Genomic DNA, 14,155 nt, shown 5'->3' on the forward strand with positions numbered 1-14,155 from the left:
AGCCTGAAAGGCAGACATTTTGCCCTATTCACTTTTGTCATCTAACTTTGAGTGGGTTTCTGGTGATCTTTGGTACGTTAAGATGGGGAACTTCGATATTTTCTACATGGGAGCTAACTTGCAGTGCAACTTCCAATAAGTAGTTAGCTTCGGTCATCTCCAGGATCTCCTTATATGGACAAAGATGACAGCTTTGGGTCCTTTTTGGAGATTTGACTGAAAGAGAAACAAAAATCAACTTGTAGAGAGCTTTGAGTGTTACATACCTCCAGTGCAAAACAATAACTGAACATTGCGCAGCTCTAGTGAATATTTTTCATAAGCCTGGTCCATAACTTCTTCCAGAGATGAGCTAGATAATAACTGCTGAGATTCCTGATCCACAGTTGTTAACTATAAATGCAAATACAAAAACAAATTGGTTATGTATAAATTCCATCGAAATTGCACCCAAATATATTGCTTAATGCAAAAATGGAGAAATTGCTTAATTAACTTGGATAACTTGGAAATCAATCTGCCACAATACACGTTCACAGGGTTTTATCTCTTCAAACTCCTAAAATTAAATCTGAATTTGGTAAATTTGCTTTTACATTTTTTGCATCTAATAAATGGAACAAATTGCAAGAATTATTAAAATTAGATAGGTTTGTGTCACTAGACCAATTCAAGGATATGATTGATGATATGGCTGTTGTACAATGCTTTTTAGACCTTTTAAATCGTGATAGTTCTGTTATCCGAAGTCCTCTTCTTCTTTATAGTGGATGGAATCCACTATCTTGAAATCTCCTGGCTTCTTATTATTATAACCTTTTCTTTTTACCTTTTCAAGAATGAATGTGACTCTAATCGCTTAACATACAGACATATTGAAATAACCGTTGTGTAGGTCTGGAGTGGGGTAAGAGAGTTATTATTTCAGACTTTTTTTAAAAGTTTATACTTTTTGAGAAATGGGGGATTAAAGATTTTAAAAAGCTAATTTTTCCCCCATAGACTTGAATGGCTTTGATTTCATAATGGCCTAAAGCCAGCTGCGCTCGTTAAGCTAGAGTAGTTCCGGGGCTAATCAGAACACTGGCACAGGTGTCACCTGTAAATCCAACTGTCTCAGCTTCTAATGCATACAATCTGGTGCTCCCTAAAACTACACATCCCGTAATTAACTTGTGCGCATGCACAGTTCTCCTTGCGTCATTGACATTCCTACAGGCACTGCTGTCATGCATCCTCTTGAAGAAAGTTTACGTTCTTGTTGTCTGGTTCGTCCAACAAACGACGACGAAACGGACGTTTTCCTACCACACCCAATGTAAGTTACAATTAATTTGTGTTTTTTATTCGAATGGAGTGTGTGAAGTCTGTTTAAAACGACTCGGCTAATAAAGTAAGCAAGCAAGTTGGCTTTAGCTTCAAACTTGTAGCTTAGCAACATATTTGTAAATGCTAGAGAGGACGTTAAGTTTAACTCTAGCTAGTTTGATAATACTGGTATTACGCCGAGTAAATTCATAACTTGATTAAGCGATAACCGAGGATTCAGTAGGTAAGTTATATTACGTTAGCTAGACCTCGGGAATGTTTCTAGGTTCGCGGTTGTGTGCAGTGGAGTAGCTAAGCACTTCACACTCAAATTGCCAGCCAGACGCCTTTCGTAGCGATAGCTGGCCTGACGAGGGAAATGGCAAACAATCAATGGCTGAAACTTAGCCTTCGTTTTGAACTACGTTTGTATGAGAGGTAGGTTGTGGCGTAAAATGACTTAATTGTAGGCTTAGCTGTTAGTGTGTTGTTCAGTTGAACATATTTATCTAACAACTGTCTCTTTTCCCCCCCTTCTATTTCTGTTAGGTGCCGCTTCACTCTGCTACTGGAGGATCAGGCTGACTGCAACTGCTATGGATGGCAGAAAAGCACAGCACACGTGAATTTCTAGATGAAGAGTGAATAAATGCACTTGCTTAACTGATAACAAGTTGTCAATAGTTATTTATGCAAGCTTGCTTGTATAGCCTAAACCAGTCATACCTAGGCCTAGCCAAATTTACCCTGGCTGTAGATTGGTTGTAATTTCAACATTGTTTCAATATATATTCATCTTAGTGGAAATACCGTTGAAATCCCGTTGATCTGTAGTTAGAATATATACATAGAACGTTGCTTCAATGTTAATGAAGGGTGCAGAAGTGATGTAGAGTCAATGTTGCAGTGCAACGTTGATTCAATGATTTTAACGTTGACAAAGTAATGTTGATTTTAACAGATTCAATGACAAATTGATATCTGGGTGCAGAATGAGCAGTCATCAACACCAACTGAAAGCCCCGTTTTGCAGGTAGCCTTTTGCATTGCATACAATTAGGCTTTCTCTGAACTACATTTTCCAAAGGCCAGCTTTCGTGCATGTGTCACAACTTCAGAACGGCTTGACGCACATGCTTCAAATTTGGTGTGAACATTTGTATGGACTTAACCCTTAAAGGAGTACCGTCACACCGGTGTGACGGGAATGTTGGGAAATTAACATTCTAAAGAATATCTGGGTTCATTGAATTCAACATAGAATTTTAGAACCTTCAATTGTTGCGGAACTTAGAATGTTCAAAAACCTACACCTTTAAGGGTTAATGATGAAGTCAAATGTCAAGGTCAAACCCACCTTGAGTGTGAAATCTCAAGAATGCCTGACACACAAGATTTTTTGGTACAAGGGTTTGTATGAACTCAAAGATTGAGTGATTCAATGTTTTTTTTTTCCTGGAATCTCCCCACCAACATTAACCCAGCAGCTTTCCATCCACTATTGTAATTCCTCTGGCATTACATTTCTAGTTTTATTATTATTATTCTAACCAAAATTTCTGTGTCCAATTCAGATTCAACCAGTTTAACATAGAAACTTTGTTCAAACTCTGTAATGTAGGTCTGAAAAGGACACTTGAGCAATGTATTTTACCCTTTTACTTTTTGAGATATTAACAAAAAACAAGCTTATTTTTCCCCATAGATTTGGGCTAATTAAATTGATTGCACCTGTATCAACTGCTTTCTGCTCAACTAGGCTACCTCTCTCTGTGTCTCTCCATTATATAAGGCACATTCCATCCAACTTTCTATCCATTCATCCTCTTCAAACCATTCACTCATCCACCCATTAAACTATCTATCAACATCCATTAAACTTTCTGTCTATCAATATCCATTACACTATCTACTTTCAACTTTTAAACTATATACTCTGTCTCAGGCTTTAAGCATACAATCTGGCTCTCTTAAGACTACAGATCCTGTTCAACTATTTCCTCTGCCCATAATTTAATCATATTAAACTATTAACATTTACATAAACATTTAACTATTTAAACTACTCAACTATTTAACTGTTCAGCCATTTCAACTGTCAGTTGGCATCTCGCCAACTGTTTCCTCTGCCCACAACTGTTTCCAAATAAAAGTTGGTTTATTATTTGTTTTTTGTGAATTATTATTATTATTATTATTATTATTATTATTATTATTTGCCTTTTGTATCTTTTTATTGTTCTTGTTTTGTTATTGTTGTTGTTGTATGTTTGTATGTATGTTGTATGTTGTTGTATGTTTTGTAACTCAGGGCATTGCTGTAAAAGAGCTTGATGCTCAGTCAATTTCTCCCTGAATAAAAAATGGTTGATGATGATGATAATGATGATGACACAGTTGGATATACAGTTACAGAGGTCAACGAACCACACACAAATCATATTATACTTTTATGGGATCTTGCAACCAATTTAATGTACTCATTTTACAGGTGTTGATGAGACCATTATTACTGTATGTTCTCTTTCCTCACCTGCAAACTACCAAAGTCAAGTATCATCAAGTCAGATTCAGCATAATTGAAGCCAGAAAATGGCAACAGAAAATAAGAGGGCTTCAGGTTGATTCTCAGGTCTAGAACTTTCCGTGTCTGTATGATGTGAGACAGACCTGAATGGATGAGAAGACAACACTGAGACATACCATATAATATACTGCAATACATACGTACAGAATGAAACATTCAGAAATTCACCAATTTCACTCATTCTCTTCTCTTAGCAAAGGAGAGTTAGCGATGGTTCTTTAATGCTTCAAGATACTTTAAACATCTGATATGAGGAATCATAGGCTTCTTAATTAATTATTAGATAAGCAGTTTTTGCAGTGTAGATAATTCTTGTTCATGTTCATCAAACATTCATGTTATGTGAATATAAATGACAATGTGTGTGTGTGTGTGTGTGTGTGTGTGTGAGTTGAAGTCACATTTACCAGTTGCAGTTTTCTCTTTTATCTCCTCCAGTTTCATGAGTGTTGCAGAGGTAATGACCTCCAAGTCAACTCCTTTTGTTGGCTTAAAAAACTCTACCAAGGTGTTGATTGTAACCTGGAATATCAGCAAAACAAGGAAAATCTTAGGCCTCTAAGGATTTTTAAAACAATAGTCAATAAAATTGTCATAATAATAATAATAACAATAATAATAATAATAATAATAATAAGCTTTATTTGAATTGCACCTTTCATCTTTCATACACGGAATGTTATTCAAAGTGCTTTACATCTGGAGCATTTAACGCAATAGTAGAGAAAGAATGATAATAATACAAACAAACAAAACAATAATAACAACACATACAATACAACTAATGCAGTGAAAATGGGAAGAACCTGTAAATGGCAGCAGTAGAATGTAAAACAATGTGAAGAAATAGGCTACAAGATAAAAGTGAGTTAACTAAAAGCTCTCATATTCAGGTATGTTTTCAGGTCTTCTTTAAAGATGTTGACTGAATTTGACTGTTTGATGTACATAGGCTGGGTGTTCCATAGCTTTGGTGCATAATGAATAAAAACAGCTTCTCCGCTTTGCTTGTGGAGCACTTTGGTCACAATCAAAATATTAACATTGTGGTTAATCAGGGATTAAAGTGAAAAAAAATCGTTTGACTGAACTTTTTTCAGGCCATAAGTCATACGTTGTTCATATCTACCTATAGAGATAGCACCCCTTTTGCGGTCGCGACCTATTGGTTTTTAATGTACAAAAAGATGCAAACAGCAAAGTAAAGGGAGTATTCGCCTTATTCACACGCCGGCCATTGTTTAAACCAAAACGAGGCTACAGGGTACACTTACTATATAATTAATGCCACCTACAGGTGAATGCATAGAACATAACAATCCTATGGTTTGTGTACCCTGTAGCCTCGTTTTAGCCGCCAATGGCCGCCATGTGAATAAGGCGAATTGAGTGTTCTTGATTGAGATTGAGTTTTCCTGATGAACAAAAATATATTTTAGTACCATCCCTGACCATTGCTGATTAGCCATTGCTGTTCTTTTCTACTGCAGCAATATTGTAGAAAGGCTTTAACACACTCTTATTTAATTACTTCAGGCCAAAAGTGTTTAAAGGGGAGATTTTTTTCTTGTTAATATGCAATTCAACACCAAGTAAAATCTATAAAATCAAGTTTGCAAGACTTCCCATTTCCTCATCAAAGTAACGAATCAGAACATTCTAGATATTGTTCATATTTCCATTTGTTGCCTCATCCGCATTTAATGAAAACATGGTCATTTTGAGTTTTACAGACAACTCAGTTTTCCAATTAGCAGTCTCTCAGTCTGTGTGTGCTCATGCAGGAGGTCTGCACATTTGATAACGACAATCTGGAGACGGTGTTTTTGTCTTCAGCAACAGATTGTATAACAAGAGGTTGCGATATGAAAGATCATGCGTAGCCTACTTTCTAAACGTAAAAACGGTCAGCCATAGATAAACGTAGCCTACCTCTGTCGTGGTGGCTAGTTGCACCAGGTAGGGAAGATGTCCTGAAGTGCACGAACGTTAACCTTATGGCGGTCTTCTGATTGGTGGCGTGCTAAAACGTTTTCCTATTGCATCCATAAACAATTTTCTTGCAGCGAACCGCGCAAAAGCAAACCCCTGGCACTTTAATTTCTTTACACCATGGCTTGTTAGTTCTCCCCCGTTTCCAACAGCTGCCCATCTCCATTTATTTTTTAACTTTTGACACCTGCCTTGCCTTCCTTTAGCAACAACGCATCCATGACAGCTAGTGGCCTTGCCAAATAGACGCACACAAATCATGACGCTAATATGCGAGGTTCTGGTAGGCCTACTGGTTATGGTTTTGTGCTATAAATTAATAATATTTTATAGCAACATACACTCACAACCTACTGTGGTTAAAAGTGAGGCCTAAGCAAAATAGGCTACAAGGCTGTCTGTGCGTCACAAACAGACTAACCCCCTTACTCAACAGTTCGCGATGATGACAGTGATATTATTATTTTTTTTATGCTAACACGCTCAGTCAAAACCTTCCGTCGCAAATTGTGAAAAACATTGTTGTACATGTCATAACAGACGGGATAATAAATTACATAGGCTACGGTTCATATTGCGTCGCTTTACACATAATGTTAGTTGCATTGATTAAAAACTGTAACAATAATAGTAGCCTACATCGGGTGGCATAGCAGGCTATCTGTTCAAGTCATAGGTGACACCCAAAATGAATGACCTCCCCTGACAAGAGTTCGCGATAGTAAGAAATTGTCTACATTGATGCACGGAAAGAACACAGCTACGCTTCTTCTCCGAATTCGCACATAGAGCTCACAATATCATATCCAAAAAAGGATTGGCCAACCTCATCAGCTGTCTCTAATGTATCACTATAATCCAACTTTTAGACCGTTATAGTCCTCCATACGTGTTCTTTTTTTTTTTTTAAGCAAACGCCCGAGACAAGTGTGTAGCTACAACCTAAACAAAGCGAAACTCATGGCTGACGTAGGCTATCTTCTTGAGCGGTCACTGATTGAGACACAGAAAGTTCTCAAGAACACTATTAGGTCTTTAAACATTTACCATCACACACATTAATTCATCGGACCTAATATTTGTAGTTGCCTTAAAAAAGGAAAAGCAAAGGTGATAGCCCCCCCCCCTCCTATTTTTTTTCTCATCGGATCTGCATCGATCTCAAATATGACATTTCTAAAATCAAATTGACGGAAATCCGTCCTACGACGGAGAACTTTAATCCTTGGGTTAATACGATTATATATATCGAAAACTCATGAAAACGCACAATCTGGACATTTTATCTGGACATTTTATCATAACTCGGTTGCCGCTTTGGGTCGAATCAGTGACACATGCACGTCAGCTGAAAACCAGGCCATTTTCGTGGGTCTATCACTAGGTGGCAGTCTTGCCAGGTCTCACTGATCACTTCCCGGAAAGTTTACAGGCAACACTTCATATTTCATGAAAGACGATATATCTCCATTTCTAAAAAAAACAGCGATTTTGATGAAAACTAGCCACTATTTAGCTTGGGATTTCTCAGGAACAGAGGCGTGTAGAAATTCACGGTTTGCACCCACTGAGAGCTTAAAGTCTCACCTTTTAAACGAGCCATTGTATGTGTTCATAGCTATAACACAGAATATGCTGTGGCTGTACAAAAATAATCAACAATGGTCTAGATTGCTGGCACTCTAGGACAAAGCTTCCGAAAAACAGCTTGGCATTCAATGAGTTAAGACACGCATATTGACCATTAATTAGCTGCTTACTAACATGTTTAGTAGCATACTAGCCACTTGTTAGTCATTATAAGTCACTAATTAATACCTTATTCTGTTAATACCTTCTACCCTTACTAGACCCTTAATTAACAATTTCTCCTAAGCTCCTAATTACCCCTTATTCATAGTTATTAAATACGTTGTTGCATATGAATTATGACCTAATTATTACACGGCTCTTCAGAGTGCTGCAGAATGCTCCATTCACTTGAATGGGCCTTCTTTCTCAAAATTCTCAATAACAGACCGTTGCTAAGTATAACAGACCGCTGTCAAGGAAAATGGGCTGTGTGCTTCTAATTTACGTCTTTCATATTACTGTGCAAGGACTGGAACTTAATTTAAAAGTGAAATCAGACGGTTGATCAGCTGTGTTCTAAAGAATGTTTGATACAAGTTCAGCGTGTGCTGTTGCGAACTATTTGTTTCTCACCAAAAGCCACGATGAAACGGTAACAAATAGACTATAGCCTAGGCTATGTAGGCTAAAGAGTCACATCGTGGGGAGTTTATTGTTTAGTTTTGGCAAGTAGCCGTAGTATTACACGGGATAATGTATAGAACGCCGGTCATTATTGGGAAAAGAAGTCCCTTCAGGGCGGAACAAGACCCCTCCACTGCGCGTCGGGGTCCGGTTCGCCCTGTCGGGACTTATTTCCCCAATAATGGCCGACGTTCTATACTTGATATAAGATTAAATAAGACTTGGTTAGATTTTATTAGATAAATAGTTTTTGCAGTGTAGTAAAAATTATGTATTCTTGAAGAACTAGCCAGGCAGCCAAGTTAACACAAGACAAGATAGCACAAGTTTATCAATCAAGTACTTCAAAGACTTCCATACATATATTTATTATGTATTTAAAGTTGATACTGAAACAACTTTCGAAAAGGCCCATAAGGCTTAATGAAGGAGAATTTTGAACTTGTGTTAACTTGGCTATGTGCTAATTGCAGTAGTTGTAGTTGTTCATATTAGTTTATACAGTTAAACACAAAATCATTCATACCCCTGGCAAATATTGATTTAATGTTGATTTTCTCTTGACCAATTTGTGTGTTCTGACTGAAAATTACATTGTCACATGCCAAAAGGTGTGGTAAGATAATGTGGTAAAAACATGTAATCAAAAAAGTTTTCCTTTTTAAATTTTTATGAAAAATGGAATGTCCACAATTATTAATACCCTTTTTAAGCTACCAAGCTCTTCATGTCTCCACTATGATTCTGGACCTCAACTTTTTAGCAGCAATCCAGGTTTTGAGGCAGGAAAAGTTCTTTGCCATCATTCTGGACCTTTTTTGACGGATTTAGGTCTGTACTATGGTTGAGCCAAAATTGATTCATATTCTACTTTGTTAACCATTTCTTGTCTAGTTTGTATTTGTTTTGCTTTAAATGTAGTGCTGTAGAACAAACCATTATTGTTTATCTAAGCATGATTCTTACGGCATCATAGATTATCTCCACAGGCTGGGATTGGATGTAAAGAAGCTGATCAGCAGTTTGATCTTCAGGATTCACTTCGAATAGTATATTTAGCAATGAAGACGTGTTGCTTCCCATTGATGCAATAATAGAAGGCACCACTCCATTCTGTTGTAAGCCAGTCACATACCAGTGCTCTAGGCCAGCTTCCATCCTAGCATAAATAGAGATAACTTTAATATGACATAATTGTTTTAGAAGAAAAAGGCAAAATATATACATCTCCTTTACGTGAAATATATGCAAAATCAAGGAAATTTAATCGAGATAATGCCTAATTTGCATAATTAAACATTAGAATTTCAAAAACTTGTAATACATTTTTTTAATACTTGTGTAAGTAATTAATTGAGGAAGTTTCATGGTGATGTATATTATTTTAAAATGTTACCCTATTTACCTGTAGTGTCTCGCCTTAGATGATCACCAATGAATATGGTTGCTATTTCATGCTTAGCTAGGAGATGTATAATTGCCACTGTGCTATTTCTGACCAAATGTTACTTACTTGATGGCCTGACCTCCTGGTCTCTGTGAGATTTGAGTTGTGAGGTCAACCATCTGGACCTTCAGGATTTCTGGAACATTTTCTGCCTCTCTCAGAGTGATGGAAGTCCTCATCAGCTTAACACTCACAATCACAGCAACATACTGTAAAATACATTCATACAATCATAACCCAGCCATCAGTTACCAATGCTATATCAGTTTGAAACACACCATCAAACACATTATTGTATGGAGGACTCTAGCAGGTGAAAGCAGACAAGCAAATTAAAATAGTCTTTTGCCTTCAATTTTAGGCAGATGTTTTACGCCATCAGGTAATCAGGTGTCACCAACTCTGATTCACAACAGGTAGTCGCTCAACTAGCTCTGATGTGCATAGCAGCCTGACAAAAGCATAACAAAAGAAAGATATCTTAAAATATTTGCCTAAAATATATTACATATACTTTTGACGGAACTTCTGCTTGGCCTAATCACAATTTACGAGGAACATGAAGGTGTCATCATGTTTTGAAAATACATTAAAAACAGCAGCCAAGTCACCATATTATTTTATTTCTTCTCCCACTGTCACAGCTCTGCTTTTCAGTCATAATGTTTCACTCACATCATCACCCCTGGGGGGCCCAAACACATCGCAAGGGGGGGCCCAACAGCTCACTCGTAAAATTGAATAATATTTCTGTAGGGCGCGTGCCATTCCGTGGACCTCGCAGTAAAATGCAAGGGGTATGAATTATGTCTCGTACACACAAAGAACACAAAGTGCTCTGTTTTTTGGTGTAACAGCTTAAATAATTTTCACACACAAATGTTCATGCATAGCAGCATGTCAACCAACAAGCCGTTGAGTTACATTTTAAGATTCAGTTTTTTGGAGTTATACTGCTCATTTAGATGTTTGTATGCCCAATTAATGTCATTATTTGTGTGGGACTCTAGTAATAGTATTGACAGATGCAGTAGTAATTGCTAGCTAAGGTCTCCTCTGCACTGTAACTTCAATGTCAGTGTTCGGGGTAACAAGTTGCAACATAACACATTACTGCAATTGAACTACTCTATTGTGTAACAAAGTAAGGTAACACATTACAGTTTAATTTTCAGTAACTACATCACAGTTACTGAATAACTGAAACGTCCGTTCCTGCGTAACTGATAAACTGAATTTTCTAATAAATTGACACTGCAGCATGCAGTGATTGCCTATTTAAAATATAGACTAGCCTCGATAAAGTATTGTTTCATTGTAGAGATGTGCGCAGGGAAAGCATGCAAATCAAAACACATGTCGCTGATACAAGGACTGTTGTTAATGCACAGAAGACGGTGTACCCAAACTCTTCCATTATTTTTTTAGCAAGCATGTAAGGAGCCTGGATGTAGCTAGGCAAATGTAGGCTTAAGTAAATAGCCTAATTCATCAGCTAGTACAATATTATGTTGCTGACTATAGTGGATAACTTATTGGCTACTATTAGGCTAATTCATTAACTCTGACACTGAATGTTTGCTCCTTCAACCCAGCTGTTAAATTAAAAGTTATTCCCAAGACTCACAAGCTTGTCACAGAGGGAAAATATCTATAAACACATATGGGGAGACTGAACAGTCCAACCAGTTTTATTAGCTATCCATCACATCAACAGGACAGTCAGAAAGACATAACTTGAAGAAGAGGCACTGCTGTGGGAGAGTCAGTTAAAAGCAGAAGCTGAGATGCACAGCAAACATGAGTAATCTGTTTATTGTCTTTGTTCCCCTCTTATATTATTAGGTCAAATATGTTTCTTCTATTAAAACAGTTCTCATTCATATAACCCCCTCCCATATTAGTATGTAGTTAAGAACCCCAAGGCCCACCCCCACATCATTTAAGCATGGCTGAATTTGACATTTGTTACAGATCAAAATGACAAAGACTAACAGTAGGCCTAACAGCTGTTTTGAGTTAAGACTATGTTTGATAGAGAAGACAAACAACAATGATGCAACAACAACTTTCCTACTACAGCCTAGGTGACATAGCAGCTACAGACACAGAGTGGCAGAGTGTTGTTTGGCCAGAGTAGAATGCTCTTCAAATGTATTCTGAAACCATACTTAAATTTGGGCCCAATTGTCACTTGTTTCAATTTGGAACCATGCAGTCGGAATTGACGTCCAAAGACAGTCCAAAGTAGGCAATTCAAAGTGTCAGTTTATGAACACACCATCTTATGTCTTTTTGAATAGCCACTGCATACCAGTGTGGGCTGGCATGTTGTTGCAAAATTTGAGGAATAATTGTGTGCAACCAAACCTCATCCAGAGGCAGTCTATGTTGTTGAGGTCAGACATCATTATCTTCTAAACAGCTTACACAGCAGTCACTTTATACTCATGTGCACTGATTCAGTGCTGCACTGTGATGTGTGAGAGGGAGGAGTGGCTACACTGGCTAGAGTGGCAAAAACCCAATATGGCTTCTTTTAACAATATTTAACAATATCTTTGTGACAACGGTTCCAGAGATATGTAAATAACAGACAAACACACAGGCAGACAGACGGTCCTGTCATTAATAGATATATTTTCTTGTTATAAGTCACTTAGGTGTGATTGATCTGTATTAATTTGTTTGATGTACAATTTTTCTTTTAATTAATCACAATTAAAGCAACACTAAGGAGTTTTTTGTACCTTAATATAATGTTTCCAAAATCGTTTCAGTGGTTCGTCAACTCGTAACAGGGTGAACGGCACTTCTGCATTTGCTTTGCGGCCCTCTATTGGCTATAACCGCACTATGTAAGTTTGCCAGATCAGGTAGCGGATTTGTAGTTCGATGAAATGAGACATAAGAAACTACAAATTTGACTTGCTTCTGATGTCGCAATACATCATACTTTCATTAAATCATGCAACATACTCTACCGTGTCTGTGGACATCATTATTTGCAAAGCCGGTGCTAGATAAACAAATAGCATGCGTGCGACAAAGGAAAAGTGCTTTAGTGTTGCTTCAATGTGTTATTTTGGCAGTCCTAAATGTAACTGAAACATTATACATGAAACACCCAGTACAGTACAAACTGTCCTACTAACGAAAGAGATATTATGCTCTGATTGTTCTGTTCTGATTGTTGATTGTTCATTACAGTTCATTCAGACATAAGAATTTTAGACAAAGATTTGTTTTCCTTGACATTAATTGAATACTTGGTATAGTTTATCTGAATAACAGTTTTCTCAGAGGGATTTCTTCTTTTTGACACTTATACAAACCTGCTTTGGCAGTGCTTGATTATGTGAACTGCCACTGTAACCAATGGCTGTGTAGAGTTTTTCTTTCTCCTCCGATGTTAAGATGGCTTCCAGACCTGTGGATGCACAACCCATACTATGTATTTATGCACACAGAATCTTGCCATTTTTGAACATCATTTTATTCCTCATTATTTTTATTAACAAAATATATTTGGTGATCAAAAATAGCGCTGGTTGGTATGACCAAAAAGGATTTTGACGGTTTCAAGGGATATCACGGTATTTGTTAATTTACTGTAGCCCTCTATAGCATGGGTTCCCAAACTCCATCAATGTGGGCCTCCCCTCTGAAAACAGTGACACCTCCGCGCCCCTGCCCTGACAATCATTTTCAAACAATGATATTCACTTCAGTTAAGCCACAGCCATGCAGCGTCACATATTACCAACTGTCACGTACAGTGGGCATTACTTTGAAATGGCCACTTCAGTGGTGCATTATGCGGCGTGAAGCTGCGTGAAACTTTGGTACCACTTTCAGCCACTGTGCGTCGCTCTGCCACTGTACATCAGAAAAAGCAGGAGGCTACCTTTAAACATAATTGTTACCGAGAGGAATCCCAGCCAACGAATTCAATAACAAAATAAATCATGCATAATTAAACATTACCTCGATTTAGGCTACTTGGGTATGGCTTAAGGCTTGGCTACACAGTGGTAACTAAATTCGAAATCTGCTTTTGATAGCCTACCGGTGCCGCTCCACAAAACGAAAAAATATCTTAAATGGCTGTCTACGTTATTGTTTAACGCAACTACGCAAATCAAAATCAAAAGTGTCTTGTGCAAGAACTGTTCATGCAGACTACAACTGGCGCGGTGTAGCCTACACAACTTTGTTCAAAATTGATGCATTCAAGTTAACTTTGCAAAGTTAGTGTTATAGCCTACTTATCACAACGTTGTCAATCGCAAATGCTAATTTATTCTAACGTCTCTATACGGAACTACCTGCTTCATTTGCGGAGGACAAAGAGAAAGGACGTTTTTGATAATTGAGCCAGTAGAGAAATAACTAGCGTAGGCTTCTGCAGAAAACAATGTTGTTGCCGATTTAATAAACTACTATCTAGCGACGTTTTTAACAGGCTACGCAATAGAGGCTTAGACAACTATGACCCACGTTTTGGTTTCGTAAATTAATTTGCCCTACTTCTTGACTGCAATGTAGTCAATTGACTGCTTGAC

At 37.5% G+C, this 14,155-nt stretch overlaps 1 protein-coding gene across 3 annotated transcripts in view; it reads right to left on the reverse strand.

Annotated features, from left to right (window-relative positions):
* Positions 1-14,155, reverse strand: part of vps13c (vacuolar protein sorting 13 homolog C) — a 511,929-nt gene that overhangs the window by 359,039 nt on the left and 138,735 nt on the right. For all 3 annotated transcript variants that reach the window (XM_076287956.1, XM_076287955.1, XM_076287957.1), the window contains 6 exons: positions 12,926-13,020; positions 9,657-9,799; positions 9,110-9,302; positions 4,303-4,417; positions 3,842-3,978; positions 267-393 (listed from right to left, as the gene is read on the reverse strand). In XM_076287956.1, coding sequence (XP_076144071.1) covers positions 267-393; positions 3,842-3,978; positions 4,303-4,417; positions 9,110-9,302; positions 9,657-9,799; positions 12,926-13,020 — 810 coding nt within the window. The remainder of the gene's footprint in view (positions 1-266; positions 394-3,841; positions 3,979-4,302; positions 4,418-9,109; positions 9,303-9,656; positions 9,800-12,925; positions 13,021-14,155) is intronic.

The sequence above is a fragment of the Alosa pseudoharengus genome, unplaced genomic scaffold (assembly GCF_046254945.1).
Source record: "Alosa pseudoharengus isolate Yale_2024_CS ecotype anadromous, Long Island Sound unplaced genomic scaffold, YU_APseudo_1.1 YU_APseudo_1.1_scf_16, whole genome shotgun sequence".
In the NCBI taxonomy this organism is placed as follows: Eukaryota; Metazoa; Chordata; class Actinopteri; order Clupeiformes; family Clupeidae; genus Alosa; species Alosa pseudoharengus.